The 26,758-nt window shown below is 37.2% G+C and overlaps 1 protein-coding gene across 1 annotated transcript in view; it reads right to left on the bottom strand.

Moving 5' to 3' along the window:
* ANKRD31 (ankyrin repeat domain 31) overlaps nt 1-26,758 on the bottom strand; it is a 265,656-nt gene that overhangs the window by 15,956 nt on the left and 222,942 nt on the right. The window contains 1 exon segment of the mRNA XM_066386576.1: nt 17,994-18,096. Within this exon segment, the coding sequence (XP_066242673.1) occupies nt 17,994-18,096 (103 nt within the window).

The raw sequence follows: 26,758 nt of genomic DNA, 5'->3' as shown, positions 1-26,758 counted from the left end.
CAAATATATCGCTGTGAGAGATGTCGGAGAGCTTACTGCTTATGTTTTCTTCTAAGATGCTTATGGTTTCACGGCTTACATTTAAGTCTTTTATCCATTTTGAGTTTATTTTTGTGAATGGTGTAACTTGGTGAACTAGTTTCATTTTTTTGCAGGTAGCTGTCCAATTTTCCCAACACCATTTATTAAAGAGGCTCTCTTTACTCCACTGTAAGCCCTTACCTCCTTTGTCAAACATCAGTTGTCCATAGAGCTGTGGGTTTATTTCTAGGTTCTCTGTTCTGTTCCATTGATCTATATGCCTGAGGATATTCGTGTTCTCTTTTGGTTCCATATAAATTTTTGGAATATGTGTTCTATATCTTTAAAGTAAGTCACTGGTATTTAATTTGGTATTGAATTGAATTTATAAATTACTTTGAGTAATATAGACATCTTAATGATGTTTATTCTTTCTAACCATGAGCACAATATATGCTTCCACTTGTTTGTATCTTCCTTGAATTCTTTTATGAATGCTTTATAATTTTCCGAGTACAAGTCTTTAGTCTCCTTGGTTAAATGTACTCCTAGGTACTTTATTTTTTGGTTGTAATAGTGAAGGGAATTGTTTCCTTAATTTCTCTTTCTGACTGTTCATTGTTGGTGTATAAAAATGTCTCTGATTTCTGAGTATTAATTTTATATCCAGCCACTTTGCTGAATTTATTTATCAAGTCCAGTACTTTTTTGACTGAGACTTTAGGGTTTTCTATATACAATATTATATCATCTGCAAATAGTGATAGTTTTACTCTTTTCCAACTCGAATGCCTTTTATTTCTTCTTATTGTCTGATTGCTGTGGCTAGGACTTTCAGGATTATATAAATAAGAGTGGTGAAAGGGAGCGCCCCTGCATAGTTCCTGATCTTAAGGGGATAGTTTTTAATTTTTGCCCATTGAGTATGATGTTGGCTGTGGGTTTGTCATAGATGGCTTTTATCATGTTGAGGTATGTACCCTGTATTCTCATTTTGTTGAGAGTTTTGATCATGAATTGGCGCTGGATTTTATCAAATGCTTTTTCTGCATCTATTGAAATTATAATGTGATTTTCTCCTCCCTTTTGTTTATGTGATGAATCACATTGATTGATTTACGAATATAGTACCAGCCTTGCCTCCCCAGAATAAATCCCATTTGATCATGGTGTATGATTTTTTTCTATGTATTGTTGGATCCAGTTTGCTAATATTTTATTGAGGATTTTAGCATCTATATTCATCAGGGATATTGGCCTATAATTCTCTTTGTGTTGTCTTTGCCTGGTTTTGGAATCAGAATTATGCTCGTCTCATAAAAGGAGCTGGGAAGTCTTCCTTCCTCTTGAATTTTTTGAAATAGCTTGAGAAGGATAGGAGTTAGTTTTTCTTTGAATATTTGGTAGAATTCACTTGTGAAGCCATCTGGCCCAGGACTTTTCTTTGTTGGGAGTTTTTTGATAACTGTTTCAATCTCATGTGTTATAATTGGTCTGTTTAGGATTTCTGATTCTTCAGATTGATTTTTGGAAGATTGTATGTTTCAAGGATTTGTCCATTTCATCTAGGTTGTCTAGTTTTTAGGGATACAGTTCTTCATAGTATTTTCATACAATATTTTGTGTATCTGTTGGGTCAGTTGTTATTTCTCCACGCTCATTTCTAATTTTATTAATTTGAGTCCTCTCTTTTTTTTCTGGTGAGTCTAGTTAAAGGTTCATCGATCTTGTTTACAGAACCAGCTCCTAGTTTCATTGATCCTCTGTATTGTTTCTTTAGCCTCTATGTCATTTATTTCTGCTCTCATCTTTATTATTTCCTTCCTTCTACTACATTTGAAGGAAGGGGCTTTACTTGCTGTTCTTTTTCTAGTTCTTTAAGATGCAGGGTTAAGTTGTTTATTTGAGCTTTTTCTAGCTTCTGAAAGTGTGCCTGTAGTGCTATGAACTTCCCCCTCAGTACTGCTTTTGCTGTGTCCCATAAATTTTGATGTTGTATGCTCATTATCATTCATTTCTAGGAATTTTTTTATTTCTTCTTTAGTCTTATTCTTAATCCATTCGTTATTTAACAACCTGCTATTTAGTTTCCATATGTTAGAGGTTTATTGAGCTTTTCTGTTGTGGTTGATTTCTAGTTTCATGCCATTGTGATCAGACAAAGTGCTTCATATGATTTCAATCTTCTTAAATTTGTTAAGTCCACTTTTGGGCCCTAACATGTGGTCTATCCTAGAGAACGTACCATGAGCACTTGAAAAGAATGCATATTCTGAAGCTTTAGTGTGAAAGGTTCTGAAGATATCTATTAAATCGAGTTGATCTAGTGAATCCTTTTAAGTCTGCTGTTTCTTTGTTAATTTTCTTTCTTGAGGATCTATCTAGTGATGTTAATGGGGTATTGAAATCCCCTACTATTATAGTATAGTATAATCTCACCCTTTATATCCATCAAAGTCTGCTTTATATATTTAGGTGCTCCTATATAAGGTGCGTATATATTTATAATAGTTATATCTTCCTGTTGGATTGCTCCCTTTATCATTATGTAGTGGCCTTCTTTATCTCTTACTATATTCTTTGTTTTAAACTCCATTTTGTCTGATATAAGTATTGTTACCCCAGACTTTTTTTCATTTCCATTTGCATGAAATAATTTTTTCATCCTTTTACCTTCAGTCTATGTGCATCTTTTGTTTTAAGGTGTGTCTCTTGTAGACAGCATATGCATGGGTCTTGTTTTCTTATCCATGCAGCCACCCTATGTCTTTTGATTGGATCATTTAATCCATTTATGCTTAAGGTTATTATTGATATGTAGTTGTTTATTGTCATTTTATTCTTTAAAGCTATATTCCTCTTTTGCTATATTCTTTTCCCACTTTGACTGTTTACAACAGGCCTCTTAACATTTCCTGCAGCATTGGTTTGGTTGTAATGAATTCCTTGAGGTTTTTTTTTTGTCTGGGAAGCTTTTTATTTCTCCTTCTATTTTAAATGATAGCCTTGCTGAATAAAGTAGTCTTGGTTGTAGGTTCTTGTTCTGCATTACTTTGAATATTTCTTGCCATTCCCTTCTAGCTTCAAGTGTTTCTGTTGAGAAGTCTGATGTCATCCTTATAGGGGCTCCTTTGTAGGTCATAGCCTTTTCTTCTCTAGCAGCTTTTAATATTTTCTCTTTATCACTTAGCTTTGGTATTTTAATTATGATGTGTCTTGGTATAGGTTTCTTTGGGTTTCCTTTAATGGAATTCTCTGTGCTTCTTGAAGTTGTGAGAGTTTTCCTGCCTTAATTTAGGGAAGTTTTCAGCTATGATATGATTGAACGAATTCTCTATCCCTTGTTCTTTCTCTTCTTCTTCAGGAACCCCTATGATGCAGATGTTATTTCTCTTCATGTTGTCACAGAGCTCTCTAAGAGTTTCCTCAGACTTTTTGAGTCTTTTCTTTTTTCTTCTCTGTTTTCATTCCTTCAACTCGCTGTCTTCCAACTCACTGATTTGATCCTCAGCTCTATCCATCTTGTTTTTAATTCCTTCCTTTGTGTTCTTCATTTCTAATACTGTATTTGTCATCTCTGATTCTTTTTTAATATTTCAATATCATTTTTTATTTAGGATATTGAAATCCTTTGCTATTTCTTTATTTAGGTGTTCATAATGACCATCCATTGTTGTTCTAAGATCCCTAAGCATCCTTAAAATCATTATTTTGAACTCTGCATCCGGAAGTTTGGTTATTTCCATATCACTCAGTTCATTTCCTGGATGTTTCTCTTGTGGTTTCATTTGGATTGCACTTCTCTGTCTTCTCATTATGTCTGTGTGTTTGGGTGTTTGTTTGTAGAGCTGGTTCAGTCTAGGCTTGGTGTTGTCTGCCTCCAGTTTTCAATTGTGTTATTTCTAGGTCTTCTTGGGTTGGCATCAGCTATTATTTGTAATCCACTTTTGGATTTGGGCCACTTTGAAGTCTTGATTTGTTTGTTTTCTTAACAGGTGATTTGTCTTGTTTGCTGATCTCAGCAGGGGAATTATTTGAAACTGTATCCAGGAATGCGGTGGTTGTAATCTGAGACTCTGAAGTCTTTTCTTCTGCGAGTTAATCTATCTAGGGGCAGGTTGCTTTCTCAGCTTCAGTAGGGGGAGGTGTATCTCAGATCTCCATGGAAACCTGAGTTACTGCCTCTCCTTTCCACTTCTTGTTTTCAGCTGTGCCTTGTTGCACTGATTGGAGCTGGAGAGATGTCTGGATATCTGTGCCCTGGAAGCACTTTGACTTTTGTTTTGTGGAAGGATCAGTCCCTCCCCCAGCTATGGCTGCCTGCAGCACTGAATGAGTCAGCTTTTCAGGTTGTCCCCTGCATTCCTCTGCCCCTCACCATCTGTCTCTCTCTCCCCTTTCTTTTTGGAAGACCAGACGGCCCTTTCAACACACTTCATTCCCTGGTCACCAGGCAAGTTCCTGTGAGCAGTATTTACTGCTCTTTTCCTTGGAGTGAGATCCCTTCTGGGCTCTCAGCCTCAACCCCTCTCTGTTCCTGTAAGCAGGGTAGATTCAGGCATACCAGGTTTATTGTGGCTTCTTCTTTGCTCCTTGGTTTTTGAGAGGTGTTCTTATAGTCCAGATTTGGTTTTTCACACTGATTTTTCATAAATTAGTTTGTAATCCAGTTCAGTGGTGTGAGCTGGTAGTCTGTGCGTCTGCCTACTCCGCTGCCATCTTCAAAATGTAATCTATCTTAACAGAATGCTTTTTTCAAAGCATGTTGATATTTCTATACACAGTGATCATAAATTATGTGGATGTTTAGGAATGTTTATTTTTATTCCTTCCAGATAGTACTGAAATAGCAGTGAAGATTCCCTCAATAACACAGAAGAGGAACTTCAGCCAACTACAGAGAGGAGAGAAGCTTGGAATGAAGTTGTGAAATTTCAAAGGAAAATGCAGCATAAACTCATCCCATCTTAAAGCTTAAAAGAACTTTAGAGATACCTGTGGATGCTTCAGGGATTTCATAAACAGAATTTCACTTTTTAAATACTCATGTTTGTAGGATTAAAATCATTAGTTGTAAACAACATATACCCTCAAATTTGTTAATAAATCAAATTTTAATACAAGTCCAACGATACAGTAAATTGAGTTTCCAATTTAACTAGTTTTTGTATGGAACTCACAATAAAACTCTTCCATCATTTCCGATTAATTGAAGAAAGTCTTTAAATGGTAAAATAAGAAGTTTATCACTTATCTTCATTACTCAAAATTTTCTTTATATTAAGAATCTAAAATCTACTTTATTTCTATACTTTATGTTGAAATAAAGTAGATATTGAGGTTGCTACTCTTTGTCTCACAAAATGTCAATATATATTATCTGATTACATGAGTTTAGGAAATATTAACAAAGCTAAAAAGGTTTCTTCATAATTTCATATGAAGAGAGGGAGGAAGAGCAGGAGCAAAATATATAGTTTTCTTAAATTTCTGGTTCAGAAAATGTGAGGGTCCATCACTCTTATATCTTACACTTAGATGCAGAAAATTCTGGTAAGGGAGATAATATTAACTAATATAAGTCTCAATTACCATTTGATTTCTTCACAGAAATTCTATTAGAGCCTGTAAAATCTAGTCATGACCACCTATTAAGACAGTCAAAAATGGTGACTGAAGGAGAGTTGACTTGGGGTAGTGAACATACAATACAATATACAGATGAGGTATTATAGCAGGCATCCCCAAACTATGGCATGCAGGACGCATGCGGCTCCCTGAGGCCATTTATCCAGCCCCACACTTATAGAATGGGCACCTCTTTCATTGGTGTTCAGTGAGAGGAGCACTGTATTGGCAGTTCTCCAATGGTTTGAGGGACAGTGAACTGGCCCCCTTTGTAAAAAGTTTGGGGACCCCTGTATTATAGAATTGTATACCTGAAACCTATATAATTTTATTAACCAATGTCACCCCAATAAATTCAATAAAAAAGTTTTTTAAAAAGTAAATCAATCACAAGTATATCCAGTTTTAAAATAGCAGTTCTTTCAATCATATTCATGCATGCATGCATGCATTTATTCATTCATTCATTCAATGAACATTGTTCAATGAACATTGTTCAATGAACATTATTCAATGAACATTTACTAGGAAGCTACTGTACACCAGGCACTGGGGAATATAATAGAAATCAAGAGCTCATAAGAGTCTCTCTAAACTCAAAGATCCTCTCAGTCTATCAGGAGATTAAAATGAGGTTATCAGCAAATGTTTACAATGTAGAGTGACATGCATAAGATTTGAATATCTATTTGCACAACAGTGTTAGAATCTATATACTTCTTATAAAAGTAAATAAAATAGAAATGTTCCTCTTATTTCTTTTTTAAACCTTATCCAAATTTCCCTTTTTTCCAACACTTATTGGCTTGGTTCCTGTACTGGACTATATAAATAAGGCATGTCTGAAGTAATAGAGAGTACTATTAATAATTTTGTTGGATTAACAACTTCCCAGGTAAAACTGGATGCATGGTTAACTTTTTCCCAAAAATCACTATTCTGAACTGTAGGATCATCAAAAAGTGTAAGAGACAGGTTATGTTCATGATCTAAAGTAGGCTGATGAAATCCATATTGATTTGTTTTTCCTTTGGAACCATGACTTTCATGAGCACATTCTGATATGTGAAGAGGGAAAAAGCTTCTCTCCCAAATGCTTTTAAATTTTAAATTTATCTAACTTGCCATGTCTTTTGAATTTCTGTAAAGAACCACAAAACCGGGTACAAAAGAATCCTAAATCAAGAAAGTTCAAACAAAACTCCAAAAGCAGCCTACAGTATGCCAGCAGGGGCCTGGCCCCAGATCAAAGTAGCAAGAAGTGGTTTGGCATACTGGCACCTCCACAGTACTCAAATAACCATTAATATTTTCTGAAATATCTAAAAGAAAGATAATTCAGGATTTATGAACAAGAACCTGTTTATATTGCCAGCAACAGAAACAGCAACTGAGAAACCAACTTTAAATGTTATGCTCACTTAGTAGGAACCTGTGGTCCCTCTAAGGAAGAAGATGCAAGACTGAAATTGAAAATGCATGCACTTAGAAAATCTGAGGAGCAGATAACGGTGGTGACATAAGGAAGAACTCATAGTTCTGTTTTGAGGTTAGAATCTAGGAGAGTTAGTTTGGCTTTTCTTCGTGTGTGTGTGTGTGTGAGAGAGAGAGAGAGAGAGAGAGAGAGAGAGAGAGAGAACGCCTGTGGGCACTAGAGAGGGTATGTTTTGTAATAAAATAAAAAGGGGGCCCTGACCATTTGGCTTAGTGGTAGAGCATCAGCCTGGTGTATGAAAGTCCCAGGTTCAATTCTTGGTCAGGGCACACAGGAGAGGCGCCCACCTGCTTCTCCATCTCTCCCCCCTCTTGCTTCTCTGTCTCTGTCTCTCTCTCTTCTCCTCCACTCCTTAGCCATGGCTCGACTAGAGCAAGTTGGCCCTGAGCACTGAGGATGGCTCCATGGCCTCTGCACTAAAAAATAGCAAGGGCCCCAGATGAGCAGAGCATCTCCCCCTAGTGAGCCTGCCTAGTGGATCCCGGGTCTGTCTCTGCCTTCCTTCCTCTCACTAAAATTAAAAAAAAAAAAAATGAAAAAGAAGAGGGCTAAATGTATGAAATTATCTACATAAGAAATCAGTCACTACTACTCATTCAAAGTAATATGTTTAGAGTAATAATAGGTCAGGCTGACTGCATAAGAATCACTTTTAAATTCAGGTTCCTGTACTCTACTCCAAGATTTGATTAGATAGATCTGCAGCCAGGGTTAGGAACAGTGGTGAGATTCAAATAATTTAACAACCGGTTTTCTGGCCTAATGACTGCTTTAAGTATAAAAAAAGATATACTGAAAGGTAGTTTATTATTTCATGCACTTAATACTTAAATAAGAACAATAGAATAGGTACACAAAACTAGATTAGAAGAGTTTTAAAATAGTAGTAAAAAATATTAAATAATACCTGACAAAAAGCAGTAAAACTATTATTTAAGATATTTCCAATGACAGCTTGTCACCCCTGGTTGTTTGGCACTTTTTCTCTTTACATTATATGTTTGTTTACTGAAGTAACAAACACGTGGAATTAAAATGTAGTATTTCATCAAAGGTATAATGAGTTTTATGAAATGAATAAATAAATATTACAAGCATAGTTCCATCAATTTTTTTTCACCTTTAGGAATGAACATTATTACTATGGGCACTTAAAATACACTGTTGAGCAGATGAACATTAAAAGAATAAGGAATGTAAATTTGTGATTTCCACACTGCACAGCTGCCCAGGTGTCCACCTTTGAGAGAACCCTGATTACAAGTGACATTTTAACAACCAGTTTGCCAAACTCAACAAAAATAACGGTATTGGTTCTGTTGAACTGGTGCAAACCGGCTGAATCCCACCACTGGTTAAGAACCAAAGACCATAAATTATTACAAAAATTCTTGGTTTCTTAAGCCCTTCAACTTCACCATAATTGTTGTTTTAACAGATCTGTTTCCTCCAAATAATAAAAAGCACTCTGAGGCTGCCTTCAGAAAGGCTGCCTGGGGAAAATGCATCCTATTCTCAAGCCAGTTCTAGAGACAAAGGAAAACCCTAAGAGGTTAGGATGGAGTAGGTCTCAAGTTAGAAAGGGAAAGTACTTTGAATTATTGGGGTTTGTTGTAAGGAAGGGAAAATCCCTAGAGTGCCCTGGTTAGGAGCTTGGTGATAATAATCCCTGTTTGGGTCATTGCTCTTTGACTCTATAGTTATCACAGTACTATTATTTTCTGTTTTGTACCTCCTCTCTGCTCATATTATCCCCAACTAGTCTGAGACTAGGACGTTTGGGAAAAAAGGGGGTGCTTCAACAGAGGAGAGTAACATTATCTGTCTGTTTTCCAAAAATGTGTGTGGCTGCTTTAAAATCATTTTAAAATCTGCCACTAATTGGTAAAGACTACATTATTTTCAGTTTTCTCAGGCTAAATTTTATTTCATCAGATAAATCATATATATTTACACTGATAAGTAAAGATTTATTTTAGCATGCTTTTATTAAATATTGAAAACTGTCCAAATCATGCCTGCAGAAGAGAAAAAATACTGTTTTTTTCTCTTTATATGACACTTGAAAGAAATCTACCCAAAGTAATTATAGCATATATTCAGAGAAAGAAATTGTGAGGGAAGGGTATTAATTCTTTTAATTCTCCTAGAATCAACTGTGGTTAAAAATGAAGTACTGTAAACAATATAACAGGTATTGATGAGAACATGAAGAAATCAGAAGACTTGTAATTTGCTGGTGGGAATGTAAAATGGTTCAGCTTCTGTAGAAAGCAGTTTGGCTGTTTCACAAAAAGTTATAGATATACTGTATTTCCCCATGTATAAGACACTCCCACGTATAAGATGCATCTTAATTTTGGGACACAAAATTTGAAAAAAAAATGTATTACATAAAGTTATTGAACTCATATTTATCATAAAATTCATACAACTCCTCATCACTTTCAAAACTCCCATCCATTAGCTTGTCCTCATCTTTGATGATGAATCACTGTCTTCATATATGGCCTTGTTCTCAGTTCCATCTAAGGCAGTGCTGGTCAATCTGGTCCCTACCGTCCACTAGTGGGTGTTCCAGCTTTCATGATGGGTGGTAGCAGAGCAATCAAAGTATAAATAAAAAGATAGATTTAACTATAGTAAGTTGTTTTATAAAGATTTATTTTGCCAAACTTAGCAAAAATCTGACATAAAATACTTGGTAAGTAATTATTATTATATGCTTTAACTTACTGTAACTCTGCTTTATACATTTTATAAAGTTACTCCACTACTTTATAAATCACCATTACTGTGGAACTGGTGGGCGGTTAGAAAATTTTACTACTAACAGAGATATGAAAGTGGGTGGGTTGGTATAAAAAGGTTGACTACCCCTGGTCTATGGCATTTGAAATGCCACACTTCTTAAATGACTTGACAAAGATCTCAATCTTGGTATTTCCCAGGATCTTATCGCCCAGGTACAAACTTCTCCTATAGTTTGTTTCTTCACTCTCCCAGCTGGTGTCAAATTGTCCCCAGAAGACTTCATCCATTGCTTCCATCTGTCTCTCATGGCAGCTTTGAAGGGTTTCTTAACACTGACATCAAGTGGTTGGAGTTGGGATGTCAAGCCTCCAGGTATGATGGGAAGTTTTGTTTTTTGTTCTGCAGCAATCTTCATTCTGTGTTTTGTTATGTGTGCCCTGAACTGATCAAGCACCAATAGGACAAAAACAAGCAGGAAATGTAAGTTTAAAAATCTACAACCACTGGAAGATGGCAGTGGAATAGGCAGACACACAGACAGACTCCCAGCTCACATCACCGAACTGGATTAAAAACTAATTTAGGAACAATCAGTGTGAAAAACCAACTCTGGATTACAAGAACAGCTTTCAAAACCAAGGAGCAAACAAGAAGCCAAAACAAACCTGGTAGGGAGCGCCTGAATCTCCCGTGCTTAGAGGAATGGGGGGGGGGGCTGAGGCTGAGAGCCAAGAAGGGATCTCACTCCAAGAAAAAGAGCAGTAAATACTGCTCACAGCCACTTCCCTGGTGACCAGGGAGCGAGGTGTGTTGAAAGGGCCGTCCGTGTCTTCCAAAAAGAAAGGGGAGATAGAGAAAGACAGACGGTGAGGGGCAGAGGAATGCAGAGGACGACCTGAGAAGCTGACTCCTCCAGTGATGGAGGCGGCCATAGCTGAGGGAGAAGCTGATCCTTCCACAAAACAAAAGACTAAAGTATCACAGATCTCCAGACATCTCTCCAGCTCCAATTAGCACAACAAGACACAGCTGAAAACAAGAAGGAGGGAAGAGGGACAGTAACTCAGGTCTCCATGGAGATCTGAGATATACCTCCCCCTACTGAAGATGAGAAAACACCCAGCCCGCAGCGAGACTAACTGGCAGAAGAGGCCCTCAGAATCTTAGGTTACACCGGCTATATTCCTGGATACAGTTTCAAATAAGCCCCCTGCAGAGATCAGTAAACAAGACTAACACCTGTTAAGAAAACAAACAAATCAAGACTTCAAAGCAGCTCAAATCCAAAAGTGGATTACAAATAATAGCTGATGCCAACCCAAGAAGACCTAGAAATAACATAATTGAAAACTGGAGGCAGACAACACCAAGCCTAGACTGAACCAGCTCTACAAACAAAACACCCAAACACACAGACATAATGAGAAGACAGAGAAGTGCAATCCAAATGAAACCACAAGAGAAACATCCAGGAAATGAACTGAGTGATATGGAAATAACCAAACTTCCAGATGCAGAGTTCAAAATAATGATTTTAAGGATGCTTAGGGATCTTAGAACAACAATGGATGGTCATTATGAACACCTAAATAAAGAAATAGCAAGTATAAAAAAGGATATTGAAATATTAAAAAAGAATCAGAGATGACAAATACAATATCAGAAATGAAGAACAAAAAGGAAGGAATTAAAAACAGAGAAGGAATGAAGGAATGAAAACAGAGAAGAAAAAAGAAAAGACTCAAAAAGTCTGAGGAAACTCTTAGAGAGCTCTGTGACAACATGAAGAGAAATAACACATGCATCATAGGGGTTCCTGAAGAAGAAGAGAAAGAACAAGGGATAGAGAATTCGTTCAATCATATCATAGCTGAAAACTTCCCTAAATTAAGGCAGGAGAAACTCTCACAACTTCAAGAAGCACAGAGAATTCCATTAAAGGAAACCCAAAGAAACCTATACCAAGACACATCATAATTAAAATACCAAAGCTAAATGATAAAGAGAAAATATTAAAAGCTGCTAGAGAAATAAAGACTATGACCTACAAAGGAGCCCCCATTAGGATGACATCAGACTTCTCAACAGAAACACTTGAAGCTAGAAGGGAATGGCAAGAAATATTCAAAGTAATGCAGAACAAGAACCTACAACCAAGACTACTTTATCCAGCAAGGCTATCATTTAAAATAGGAGAAATAAAAAGCTTCCCAGACAAAAAAAAACCCTCAAGGAATTCATTACAACCAAACCAATGCTGCAGGAAATGTTAAGAGGCCTGTTGTAAACAGATCAAAGTGGGAAAAGAATATAGCAAAAGAGAAATACAGCTTTAAAGAATAAAATGGCAATAAACAACTACATATCAATAATAACCTTAAATATAAATGGATTAAATGATCCAATCAAAAGACATAGGGTGGCTGCATGGATAAGAAAACAAGACCCGTACATATGCTGTCTACAAGAGACACACCTTAAAACAAAAGATGCACATAGACTGAAGTTAAAGGATGGAAAAAAACATTTCATGCAAATAGAAATGAAAAAAAGTCTGGGGTAGCAATACTTATTTCAGACAAAATGGAGTTTAAAACTTTAAAACAAAGAACATAGTAAGAGATAAAGAAGGCCACTACATAATGATAAAGGGAGCAATCCAACAGGAAGATATAACTATTATAAATATATACACACCTAATATAGGAGCAAATAAATATATAAAGGGTGAGATCAACAGCAATACTATAATAGAAGGGGATTTCAATACCCCACTAACATCACTAGATAGATCCTCAAGAAAGAAAATTAACAAAGAAACAGCAGACTTAAAGGATACACTAGATCACCTTGATTTAATGGATATCTTCAGAACCTTTCACCCTAAAGCAGCAGAATATATATTCTTTTCAAGTGCATTCTCAAGGATACATTCTCTAGGATAGACCACATGTTAGGGCACAAAAGTGGTCTCAACAAATTTAAGAAGATTGAAATTATATCAAGCACTTTCTCTGAACACAATAGCATGAAACTAGAAATCAACCACAACATAAAAGCTCAAAAAACCTCTAACATATGGAAACTAAATAACAGGTTGTTAAATAATGAATGGATTAAGAGTAAGATCAAAGAAGAAATAAAAAAATTCTTAGAAACAAATGATAATGAGTATACAACATCAAAATTTATGGGACACAGCAAAAGCAGTACTGAGAGCGAAGTTCATAGCACTACAGGCACACTTTAAGAAGCTAGAAAAAGACCAAATAAACAACTTAACCCTGCATCTTAAAGAACTAGAAAAAGAACAGCAAGTAAAGCCCCTTCCTTCAAATGTAGTAGAAGGAAGGAAATAATAAAGATGAGAGCAGAAATAAATGACATAGAGGCTAAAGAAACAATGCAGAGGATCAATGAAACTAGGAGCTGGTTCTCTGAAAAGGTAAACAAGATCGATGAACCTTTAACTAGACTCACCAGAAAAAAGAGAGAGGACTCAAATTAATAAAATTAGAAATGAGAGGGGAGAAATAACAACTGACACAACAGAAATACAAAATATTGTAAGAAAATACTATGAAGAACTGTATCCCAAAAAACTAGATAACCTAGAGAAAATAGACAAATTCCTTGAAACATACAATCTTCCAAAAATCAATCTGGAAGAATCAGAAAACCTAAACAGACCAATTACACCAAATCGAAACAGTTATCAAAAAAACTCCCCAAAAGGAAAAGTCCTGGGCCTGATGGCTTCACAAGTGAATTCTACCAACTATTCAAAGAAAAACTAACTCCTATCCTTCTCAAGCTGTTTCAAAAAATTCAAGAGGAAAAAAGACTTCCAAGCTCCTTTTATGAGGTAAGAATAATTCTGATTCCAAAACCAGGTAAAGACAACACAAAGAAAGAGAATTATAGGCCAATATCCCTGATGAATATAGATGCTAAAATCCTCAACAAAATATCAGCAAACCGGATCCAACAATATATGGAAGAAATCATAGAACATGATCAAGTGGATTTATTCTTGGGAGGCAAGGCTGTTACAATATTTGCAAATCAATCAATGTGATTCATCACATAAACAAAAGGAAGGAGAGAATCCACATGATAATTTCAATAGATGCAGAAAAAGCATTTGATAAAATCCAGCACCAATTCATGATCAAAACTCTCAACAAAGTGGGAAGACAGGGAACATACCTCAATATGATAAAAGCTATCTATGACAAACCACAGCCAACATCATACTCAATGGGCAAAAATTAAAAGCAATCCCCTTAAGATCAGGAAAAAGGCAGGGGTGCCCCCTTTTACCACTCTTATTCAACATAGTCCTGGAAGTCCTAGCCACAGCAATCAGACAAGAAGAAGAAATAAAAGGTATTCAAGTTGAAAAAGAAGAAGTAAAACTAGCATTATTTGCAGATGATATATTGTATACAGAAAACCCTAAAGTCTCAGTAAGAAAAACTACTGATCCTGATAAATGAATTCAGTAAAGTGGCAGGATATAAAATTAATACTCAGAAATCAGAGGCATTTTTATACACCAACAATGAACAGTCAGAAGAGAAAGTAAGGAAATAATCCCCTTCACTACTACAACCAAAAAAATAAAGTACCTACAAGTTAATTTAATCAAGGAGACTAAAATCTTGAACTTGGAAAACTATAAAACATTGATAAAAGGAATCAAGGAAGATACAAACAAGTGGAAGCATATACTGTGCTCATGGTTAGAAAGAATAAACATCATTAAAATGTTTATATTACCTGGCCCTGGCAGGTTGGCTCAGCGGTAGAGCGTCGGCCTGGCGTGCAGGAATCCCGGGTTCGATTCCCGGCCAGGGCACACAGGAGAAGTGCCCATTTGCTTCTCCACCCCTCCCCCTCTCCTTCCTCTCTGTCTCTCTCTTCCCCTCCCGCAGCCGAGGCTCCACTGGAGCAAAGATGGCCCGGGCGCTGGGGATGGCTCTGTGGCCTCTGCCTCAGGCGCTAGAATGGCTCTGGATGCAACAGAGCAACACCCCAGAGGGGCAGAACAACACCCCAGGTGGGCATGCCATGTGGATCCTGGTTGGGCGCATGCGGGAGGCTGTCTGACTGCCTCCCCATTTCCAGCTTCGGAAAAATGAAATAAAAAAAAGTCTATATTACCCAAAGCAATTTGTAAATTCAATGCAGTAACAATTAAAATACCAATGACATATTTTAAAGACAGAGATCACATATTCCAAAAATTTATATGGAACCAAAAAAGAACACAAATAGTCTCAGCAATATTAAAAAAGAAGAATAAAGTGGGAAGTATCACACTTCCTGACATTAAGTTATACTTCAAGGTCATTGTACTCAAAACAGCCTGGTACTGGCATATGAACCAGCATATAGATCAATGGAACAGAACAGAGAAGCCAGAAATAAACCCCCAGCTCTATGGACATCTGATATTTGACAAAGGACATAAGGCCATACAATGGAGTAAAGAGAGCCTCTTTAATAAATGGTGTTGGGAAAATTGGCCAGCTACCTGCAAAAATATGAAACTAGATCACCAACTTACACCATTCACAAAAATAAACTCAAAATCGATAAAAGACTTCAAAGTAAGCCATGAAACCGTAAGCATCTTAGAAGAAAACATAGGCAGTAAGCTCTCCAACATCTCTCGCTGCAACATATTTGCTGATTTATCTCCACGGGCAAGTGAAATAAAAGACAGGATAAACAAATGGGACTATATCAAACTAAAAAGCTTTTGCACAGCTAAAGACGGTAAGAACAGAATAAAAAGACAAACTACACAATGGGAGAACATACTTGACAATATGTCTGAGAAGGGGTTAATAACCAAAATTTATAAAGAACTTGTAAATCTTAACACCAGGAAGATAATCCAATCAAAAAATGGGCAAAAGAAATGAATAGACACTTCTCCAAAGAGGACATACAGATGGCCAATAGGCATATAAAAAATGCTTAACATCACTAATTATTAGAGAAATGCAAATTAAAACCACCTATGATATATCACCTCACACCAGTCAGAATGGCACTCATCAACAAAACAACACAGAATAAGTGCTGGCAAAGATGTGGAGATAAGGGAACCCTCCTGCACTTCCGGTGGAAATGCAGACTGGTGCAGCTACTGTGGAAAACAATATAGAGATTCCTCAAAAAATTAAAAATCGAACTGCCTTTTGACCCAGCTATCCCCCTTTTAGGAATATACCCTAAGAACACCATAGCACTGTTCCAAAAGGAGAAATGCAATCCCATGTTTATGGCAGCATTGTTCACAATAGCAAAGATCTGGAAACAGCCCAAGTGTCTGTCAGTGGACGAGTGGATTAAGAAGCTTTGGTACATATATACTATGGAATACTACTCAGCCATAAGAAATGATGACATCGATCATTTACAATAACATGGATGGATATTTATCACATTATATGGAGTGAAATAAGTAAATCAGAAAAAACTAAGTACTATATAAATTCATAGGTAGATGGGACATAAAAATGAGACTCAGAGACATGGACAAGAATGTGATGGTAATGGGGGGGTGTGGTGGTAGGTGGGGAGGGGGCAAGAAATGTGAGAGAGGGGGTAGGAGGAGGGGAGGGGCACAAAAATACCTGATAGAAGGTAACAGAAGACAATTTGACTTTGGGTAAGGGGTATGCAACACAATCAAATGTCAAAATAATCTGGAGATGTTTTCTCAGAACATATGTACCCTGATTTATCAATGTCACTGCATTAAAATTAATAAAAAATATTTTAAATAAAAAAGTCTACAACCACTGCATAAGATGCACTCAGTTTTTAGACCCCAAATTTTTTTAAAAAGGGTGTGTCATATATGTGGGGAAATACAGTAATTACTATATTATATAACAATTCCACAGCTAGGTATATATCCAAAATAATTCAAAACATATACCCAAACAAATATATATATAACCATGTTCATAGCAATAGCCAAAAAGACACAAGACACAAAAGGTTATAAAGGTTAGGGCAAAAGTAGGTCTACAGTTGTTCATATAGAAAATATATAATGATTAATACATAATAATAAAATAAACTGTTCCATGTACTCACAACTGTAAACTTACTTTTGCCCCACCCTGTATACATAAAATGATTCCATTTTGAGATCCATTCAGCATAGGCAAACCATGCAGATAGAAAGCAGACTAGCCTGACCTGTGGTGGCGCAGTGGATAAAGCGTTGACCTGGAAATGCTGAGGTCACCGGTTCGAAACCCTGGGCTTGCCTGGTCAAGGCACATATGGAAGTTGATGCTTCCAGCTCCTCCCCACCTTCTCTCTCTGTCTCTCTCTCCTCTCTCTCTCTCTCTCTCCTCTCTAAAAAATAATGAATAAATAAAATAAAATAAAAAAAGACATCTTTAAAAAAAAAACAAACAAACAGAAAACAGACTAGTTGATCCCAGCAACTGTGGGGAGTAGAGAATGGGGAGTAACTGCTCAATGAGTATGGGTTTCTTTTTTGGGATAACGGAAGTGTTTTGGAACTACATAGAGGTTGTTATACAACTTTGTGTCACCATCTTGTTCACTTTAAAATGGTTATTTGAATGTTATGTGAATCTCACCTGAATAAAGAAGGAAAGGAGGGCTTTCACAGTAGATGTGAGTATGTTTTTCCCATAACTAAGAAGTGGTGTGTAGGACCTGGCCCGTTGGCTCAGCGGTACAGTGTCAACCCAGTGTGTGGAAGTCCTAAGTTCAATTCCTGGTCAGGGCACACAGAAGCAACCATCTACTTCTCCATTCTCCCCCTTCTCTCTCTCTTTCTTCTTCTCCTGAATCCATAGCTAAAATAGTTTGAGCAAGTTGGCCCTGGGAACTGAAAATGGCTCCATGGCCTCACCTCAGGCACTAAAATAGCTCATTTGCCAAGCAATGGAGTAGTGGCCCCAGATGGCAGAGCATTGCCTAGCAGGGGGCTTTCCAGGTGGATCCTGGTCAGGGTACATGCGGGAGTCTGTCTGTGCCTCCCTGCCTCTCAACAGAAAAGGGAAGAAAGAAATTGGTGTGGGTCTGCACATACCTGGAAGAGAGGGTTGATTTTGCTGAGGGACCAAGTTTGGTTCCGGAGATATGGGTAGTTCCTCAGAAACATACTTTAAAAGCTCCTTTCCCATATATGTTACCTGCACATAATTAAGCACAGAATTAAAACTATACATTTTATAAGGAGCAGGCTGTAACTTTGGTAAAGTATTGACTGTTATATATTAGGGACTGGTAAGCTATACCCAAAAATGGATCCAGATGCCACCTTTTGTAAATAAAGTTTTATTAGAGGATAATGCCACCCATTTGTTTACTTAATATCTATGGCTTCTTTTGTGCTACAATAGTTGCAACAGAGACTATATGTCCATGATGACTAAAACATTTATCTGGTCTTTCACAGAAAATTTTTTTTGACCATTTGTATATTAATTCTTTCATCTATTCACTTATTCAACAATCATTAATTCAGCACTTGATACTTTATAACTTTTCAAAATAATGTTGGATTAATAAAATTAAGCCACAAAAGTAATGGTACTGTTCAAGAAATTAGATATTGGCTGATTAGATTAATAATATTTTGGGTAAAGACATCCAAGTTTTTTGTTTTGGGTTTGCGAACTTAGCTATTGTTTATCAGCCCCCAAAGTTAGAGCTTAGAAATATCTACATATGAATGTGCTGAGCTGAGGCAGACTGGTAGCACCTGCCAGAAACATTCTAGGCCTGAGTGTCTTTGGGTTTCAATACTCTTAGTTCTAGGGCAGTCTGATAATGCACCCCCAGAAGCTATGCTCACTGTAACTAAACCATCAAGTCTCAACTTGAATATCTTTTCCTCCAAGATGCCTTCCTATAACGTTTAAGCTCAAATAATGACTGTCCTCTAGGCTCCCTTAATTTTCATGCTCACATTTCTTACAAGGCACTTATCACATTTAAGTGAAACTGTGTGTTAATATATCTGTTTCCATTAAACCATAACCTCCTTGAAGACAGAGTCTGGGTCATCTTTATTTTTATAATCTAACATTTCATATATTGCTTCACAATCCTAGGACAAAACTCTGAGGTTTCAGCTCTTAAGCAAGATTCTTAAATTCTCTGCGTCTCAGTTTGTACATCTGTAAAACAAACACCTCTAGTTTACTAAGTTGTTGTAAGAATGAAAAGATATAACATATGAAAAGCATTTGGCACACTGTTTAGTGTATCCTTAGTAACTGCCTGTTATTGAACAGAGGGAAGAAGGCCTAGGGCAGTGGTCCCCAACCTTTTTTGGGCCACAAACCGGTTTAATGTCAGAAAATATTTTCACAAACTGGCTTTTAGGGTGGGATGGATAAATGTATCACGTGACCGAGACAAGCATCAAGAGTGAGTCTTAGACGGATGTAGCAGAGGGAATATGGTCATTTTTTAAAAATAAAACATCGTTCACTTAAATGTAAATAAAACGGAAATAATGTAAGTTATTTATTCTTTCTCTGCTGACCGGTACCAAATGGCCCACGGATTGGTACAGGTCCGCGGCCCGGGGGTTTGGGACCACTGGCCTAGGGGATCTGGACGGGTGAGGCATCCCTTGTACTCAATCCCTGGTAACAGAAGTGAAACGGACCTGGCCTACCAAGCATGCAAATCCCTCCTCATTTGCCATGGAAGAAGGAGAGCCAAGGCCCCTGAGTGCCACCTGTCAGTTCCCCAGGCAACTAACAATTAGAAACAATGGACTTTTTTCCTGCTGTGCCCTGACAATATCCAGTACATCTTATGTACTCATCAGTGTGCAGGCTCAGTACGTTATTACCTATATCTCAGACTTAAAGCACATTTTTATCTGTTAGTGCTGTGTAATATAAGGTGGTTAAATTACACCTGAGAAGCCTTAGAGATCTTAAACATACCACTGGGGTAATCCAGACATACAAAGAATCATAGCTCGAAGAAAATTCACTGAGTTAAAAATCTATTTTCCACAAGATAGGGTGATTTATTGTACAAGGATAGTAATGAATAGATCTCCAAGTGAATAGGCACTAGGCCACTTCTGGAAACTGTCCATCTTATACTAGTGCCTGTGCTCCAGGAGGCTAAAGCATAAGAGCTTCAACTCCATCACAGTGCAACACAGTGCTCACGTTTGTAGTGATGCTGGTATAAACAAACCTACTGAACTGCCAGTTGCAAAAACAGTACATAATGCTTGATAATGAAAATAAACGACTTGTTACTAGTTTATGTATTTACGAAATAAAAAATAATATGGTGATACCTTGAGATATGAATTTAATTCGTTCTGTAACCAAGCTCATAAGTCGGTCAACTCGTATATCAAACTGCCGATACTGGACCCATGTTCCAACTAGCGGCAGCTTCCCGAATCACAACTTGTATCTCGAAATTTTGCTCGGATCTTGAACAAAAATAGGAACCGAGCTATAGCTCATATCTTAAAAAAAAAATTGTATGTTGGTCTGTTTGTATCTCAAGGTACCACTGTAATTACATATTTACTAAATAAAAAAATTAGTAAAGCATAAGGTCAAATAGTCCTCACATCTGACTATGACTAAACTCTAATTCCTGGACAAAATCTCATTGGATGCATATCTAGCTCATATGCCTGCTCCAACAGAGGCTAGGTTCTTGGGGTCTTGTACTACATAGCCTCCAGCAAGCTCAGCAACTTCACTGCCCAAAACCTATTTTGATGAAGGGCATCTGATGGGATAATATCTTCCCCTAGATGAGGACAAGTAAGAGAGTCATAGGTCAGGGTAAAGCACATTCCGTGAGGATACTTGTAGATTGTTGTGTTCTTAGTTCACTTTAAGATCACTGATGCTTTCCCTGAAGTTCTTACAGCAGAGGGTCCATTATTCCCCAGACACCAGTCTATGTTGGTTCCCTAATATCATTTTAAGGAAAAAGTAGGGTGTGTAGGGGGTGCGTGTGCATGTTTGGGGTGAATTGACGATTTACCTAGCAACTAATCTGGAAATGTAGTGAATGAGCAAAGTGAAACAATCGATACATTCTATCTTGGCTAGGTCTCTGAAGAAATGAAGTATGGTATCAATTGTCATTCACTGCAGTAACAAATGTTGCTCTATAGTATTAACATGCACCAGGAAAATATAAGCCTGACCAGGCGGTGGCGCAGTGGATAGAGCGTCGGACTGGGATGAAGACCCAGGTTCAAAACCTCAAGGTCACAGGCTTAAGTGCGCAGGCTCATCTGGCTTGAGCACAGGCTCACCAGCTTGAGCACAGGGTCACTGGCTTGAGCATGAGATCATAGACATGACCCCATGGTTACTGGCTTGAGCCCAAAGGTCACTGGCTTGAAGCCCAAAGTCACAGGCTTGAGCAAGGGATCACTCGCTCTGCTGTAGCCCTCCTCTTAAGCCCCCCAGTCAAGGCACGTATGAGAAAGCAATCAATGAACAACTAAGGTGCCACAACAAGACTTGATGTTTTTCATCTCTCTCCCTTCCTGTCTGTCCCTATCTGTCCCTTTCTCTTCTGTCTCTGTCACAAAAAAATAAATATAAAAAAATAATAAAACATAACCTGCCTTTGACTATTAAAGAGGTATCCAAGAATTTGTTGCCTCACTGGGACTCCATTTTATTCCAAAGTACCAGTCCATTACTCACACGTCTTCAGAAAAACTAGTTATTGGTATTGACTAATGAGAATTTGACAAAGGATGATCAAATGACTTTTAACTCCATTTCAAGTATTAAGAAGACTTAACAAATTTTCACTACTCCAAGAAAGGATTTTTTTTTTTTAATCACTGGGGGAATAAAGGGACAAAGTTCATTTGAACATAAAAAACCATTTGGGATAAGAAAATTAAAATATGTCTAAAGGAATTCAGAAGTCAAAACAAAGTAGTATCAAAGTGTAATAACTGCCTTAGAAAGCTGATCCTGAGGAAATAATAATAGGTATTTTCCTACTACTCACTTCCTCTCAATCATCACCCCAGAACTTCCCCTTCTCCATTTCCCCCCAGATACTCTTTGCAGTTAGAGGTAAGAGAAGGGCAGTTGGACTTTCAAATTGTTTACGTCTTCAGGATTCATAACTCCTGGATATTTGTATTTTAAAAGGGCCCATATCTCCAACCACCACCTCCTGAGTAGAAGCTGGGCTCACAGGAGATTTAAGTTACGACAAACTGTGTCAGTGGCAGGATTCAGCCAGTTTGCACGGGTTTGGCAGAAACGATACCTAATTTTTTGTTGTTTGGTGAACCAGTTGTTAAAATGGCACTTTTAAAAAAATTTTTACATTTTATTTAGAAAACTGACTTCAACAGGGTGACGTTGATCAATAAGAGTACATAGGTTTCAGGTGAACATGTCCACAGGATTTGAACTGTTGTGTTGTATACCCATCAACCAAAGTCAAATCTCCATCAACTTATATTTGTCCCTTTTTTACACCATTGCCCCCATTCCCTCCCCTCTTTCCATTCACTCAAGTTCCCTTCTCCCTCCCCAACATTCCCTTCTTCCTGCTAACCACTTCACTTTTATCTATGTCCATAAGTCTCAGTTTTATATCCAACCTATGTGTGAAATCATAGAGTTCTTAGCTTTTTCAGATTTACTTATTTTACTCAGTATAACGTTCTCAAGGTCTATCCATGTTGTCGTGAATGTCACTATGTCATCATTTCTTATGACCAAGTAGTATACCATAGTATATATGTACCACATCTTCTTTATCCAATCCTCTATTGAGGAACACTTTGTTTGTTACAATGTCTTGGCCATTGTAAATAATGTTGCAATGAACTCATATGAGGATGCATATGTCTTTACATGCCAATGTTTTTGAGTTTTGGAGGTAGATACCCAGTAAAAGGATTGCTGGGCCATATGGTAATTCTATTCTTAATTTTTTGAGGAACTACCATACTTTTTTTCATAATGGTTGTACTAATTTGCATTCCCACCAGCAATGAATGAAGGTTCCTTCTTCTTCACAGCCTCTCCAATACTTATTGCCTCTTTTGTTGATAATAGCCAATCTAACAGATGTGAGGTGGTATCTCATTGTAGTTTTGACTGCATTTCTGAAATAGCTAGTGAAGATGAGTGTCTTTTCATATACCTGTTGGCCATTTGTACGTCCTCTTGGCCTTTTCATATACCTGTTGGCCATTTGTACGTGTTCAGGTCTTCTCCCCATTTTTTTTTTATCTTTCTGAAGTGAGAAGCAGGGAGGCAGAGAGACAGACTCCTGCATGAGTCCAACTGGGATCCACCTGGCAAGCCTGCCAGGGAGTGATGCTCTGCCCATCTGGGGCACTGTTCCCTTGCAAGCAGAGTCATTCTAGCGCCTGAGGCAGAGGCCATGGAGCTGTCCTCAGTGCCTGGGCCAACTTTGCTCCAATGGAGTCTGCGCTGCGGGAGGGGGAGAGAGAGATAGAGAGGAAGAAGAGGGGTGAAGGGTAGGGAAGCAAATGGCCACTTCTCCTGTGTGCCCTAGCCAGGAATCAAACCTGGGACTTCCACATGCCGGGCCAATGGTCTACCACTGAGCCAGCCGGCCAGGGCTTCTCCCCATTTTTTAATTGAATTGTTTCCTTGTTTGTTGCAGACTTTGTGAGTTCTTTATATATTTTGGATATTAACCCCTTACCAGAGTTGTTTCCAAATATTATCTCCCATTTAGTTGACTGCCTATTTGTTTTGTTGTCAGTTTCTTTTGCTGTTCAGAAGCTCTTTAGTTTGATGTGGTCCCATTCATTTATCTTTTCCTTCACTTCCCTTGCCTTTGGGGTCAAATTCATAAATTGTTTTCTACAGTCAAGGTCCATGAGCTTAGAAGTAAGGTTTTCTTCTATGTAATTTATAGTTTCAGGTCTTATATTTCGGTCTTTGATCCATTTTGAATTGATTTTTGTGCAGGGGACAAACTGTAGTCAAGTTTCATTCTTTTGCATGTGGTTTTCCAATTTTCCCAGCACCATTTATTGAAGAGGCTTTCTTTTCTCCACTGTGTATTTTTGGCTACTTTGTCAAAGATTATTTGTCCATTTATGTGTTTTATTGCTGTTGTTATTGTTTTTGTGATAGAGTCAGAGAGAGGGACAGATAGGGACAGACAGATAGAGAGATGAGAAGCATCAATTCTTTGTTGCAGCACCTTAGTTTCTCTTTGATTGCTTTCTCATATGTGCCTTGACCAGGGGGCTCCAGCAGAGCAAGTGACAACTTGCTCAAGCCAGCGACCTTGGGTTCAAGTTAGTGAGCCTTGCTCAAACCAGATGAGGCTGCGCTTAAGCTAGCAACCCCGGGGCTTCGAACCTGGGTCCTCCACGTCCCAGTCTGATGCTCTATCTACTGCACTGCCACCTGGTCAGGCTCTCCGTATATGTGTGGTTTTATTTCTGGACTCTCAATTCTGTTTCATTGGTCTGTATGTCTGTTTTTCTGCCAATACCATGCTGTTTTGATATCATGGCTCTATAGTATAGTTTGAAGTCAGGTAGTCTGATAACTCCAGATTCCTTCTTTTTCCTCAGGATTGCTTTTGCTATTTGAGGTTTTTTTATGGTTCCATACAAACCTGGTAATTTTTTGTTCTATTTCTTTAAAGAATGACATTGGGATTTTGGTAGGGATTACATTGTTTGTATATTGCTTTAGGTAATATAGCCATTTTAACTATGTTGAGTCTTCCAATCCATGAACATGGAATATTTTTTTCATTTCATTGTGTCTTTTTCAATTTCTTTCAATAATGTTTTGTAGTTTTCAGTATATATATCCTTCACATTCTTAAGTTTATTCCTAAGTACTTTTTTTTGTTGCAATTTTAAAATAAATTCTTTTTTTTTTTCTAGTTCATTTCCCAAAGTTTCATCACTGGCATATAGAAAAGCAGTAGACTATTGAATATTGATTTTGTATCCTGTGACTTTATTGTTTTATTGTTTCTAATAGTTTTTTGGTGGAGTCTTTGGGGTTTTCTATATACAGGATCATTATAACTGCAAAAATGATACCTTTACTTCTTTCCCAATATGAATGCCTTTTTATTCCTTTCTCTTGCCTGATCACTCTGGCTAAAACTTCCAGAACTATGTTGAATAAGAGTAGAGAGAGTGAACAGCCTCAACTTGTTCCTGATTTTAAAGGAAAAACCTTCAGTTTTTCACCATTTAGTATGATACTAGCTGATGCTTTGTCATATATGGCCTTTGTTATTTTGAGGTACTTTCTTTCTATTCCAATTTTATTGAGTGTTTTAAACATAAAGAAATGTATGTTATCCAATGTCTTTTCTGTATCTATTGATACAATTATATAGTTTTTGTTCTTTGTCTTGTTGATGTGGTGTATTATGTTGATTGATTTCTGTATTTGAACCATCCTTGTGCTCCACGAATGAATCCCACTTGACTATGATGTATTATCTTTTTAATGTGTTATTGTATTCGATTTGCTAGTATTTTATTTAGGATAAAATAGCACTTACAATCAGAGTTTTCTCTAAGGTGGGTAACCTAGGCAGCCGCCCAATGTGGAAATCACAAATTTACATTTCTTATTCTTTTTTAACATTCACCTGCCCAACAGTATATTCTAAGTGTCCATAGTAATGTACATTCTGTCCATAGGTAAAAAAAATTACAAGTGAAGATGCCAATCAAGAAACAATATGGAAATATCTTAAACAACAGTTTTCTTGTTTTTTTTTGTCAGGTATTATTTAATATTTTATATTAAATATTATTAATATTTTATAACTCTTATAATCTAGTTTTATATACTTTTATTGTTTTTATTTAAGTATTAAATGCATGAAATGATAAACTACCTGTCAGTATATCATTTTCTTATACTTAAAATGGTCATTAGGGAAGAAAATGAGTTGTTAAATTATTTGAATCCTACTACCACACTGAGGATATAATTAATTGACTGAAGAGGCTGTCTTGTCCAGATCAATAATTTCCATCACTTCCTATATTCCTACTCCAACTTTTCTATATCTTGATATTCCTAATCACGGTGGTGGAAGAAGTTTTTTTAGAAAGTGTGTAGGGCAAGGAGGAAACCATGGAAAAAATGTCAATTCTACATCCAAAAGAGTACATTTATAAGGGTTGAAATTGAGACATGGAAGCAACGAGATGGGAATTATGTTTGCACAAGAGATCTGTCAGTGCTCATGAGTCACTACCCATAATGGCAGTCTACTTTTCATCTGCATAAATCTAATTCTGGGCATTAACAAAAATGAACTGTCATTACCATTCTTATGATTTTCATACTGCAATGGTACCACAGAATGGTATTTTTCCTGTGGAAGTGGGCAACTTTTCCCACACAAGAAGAAGGCTCTGCAGAAATTCAGAGGCAGCTGAATGATTCTGTGTGCCTTTTTGAGTTCTGGGCAACCTATTTCCAATGAAAGGAAGTGGGTCTCCCTGCATGTGATTGTTGTAAATGTAAAAAATAGTGCATAGGAAATCAGAAGATGAGGTTCTGTCCTGGCTCTGGCACTTACTGGCCTTGAGGCTATTAAGTGCACTTAATTCAGGGCACTTAACTGCATGCAACCCTGGTTTCATATCCATACCATAAAGATTATAGTTGACCTTCTGACATCATCAGGTTTTTGTGAAAGAACATACATAAAGTATTTTATAAACCACGCAGTACTCTGCAAGTCCTAGCATCCCCAAGTTAGAAGGGTCATTAGGGACCATTTAGCACTACTTCTGATTTTATACATAAGAAAACAGGCTCAAAAGGTTAAATG

The sequence above is a fragment of the Saccopteryx leptura genome, chromosome 5 (assembly GCF_036850995.1).
Source record: "Saccopteryx leptura isolate mSacLep1 chromosome 5, mSacLep1_pri_phased_curated, whole genome shotgun sequence".
In the NCBI taxonomy this organism is placed as follows: Eukaryota; Metazoa; Chordata; class Mammalia; order Chiroptera; family Emballonuridae; genus Saccopteryx; species Saccopteryx leptura.
Note: the sequence above shows the minus strand (reverse complement) of the source record. Positions and strands in the feature narration are given on the sequence as shown.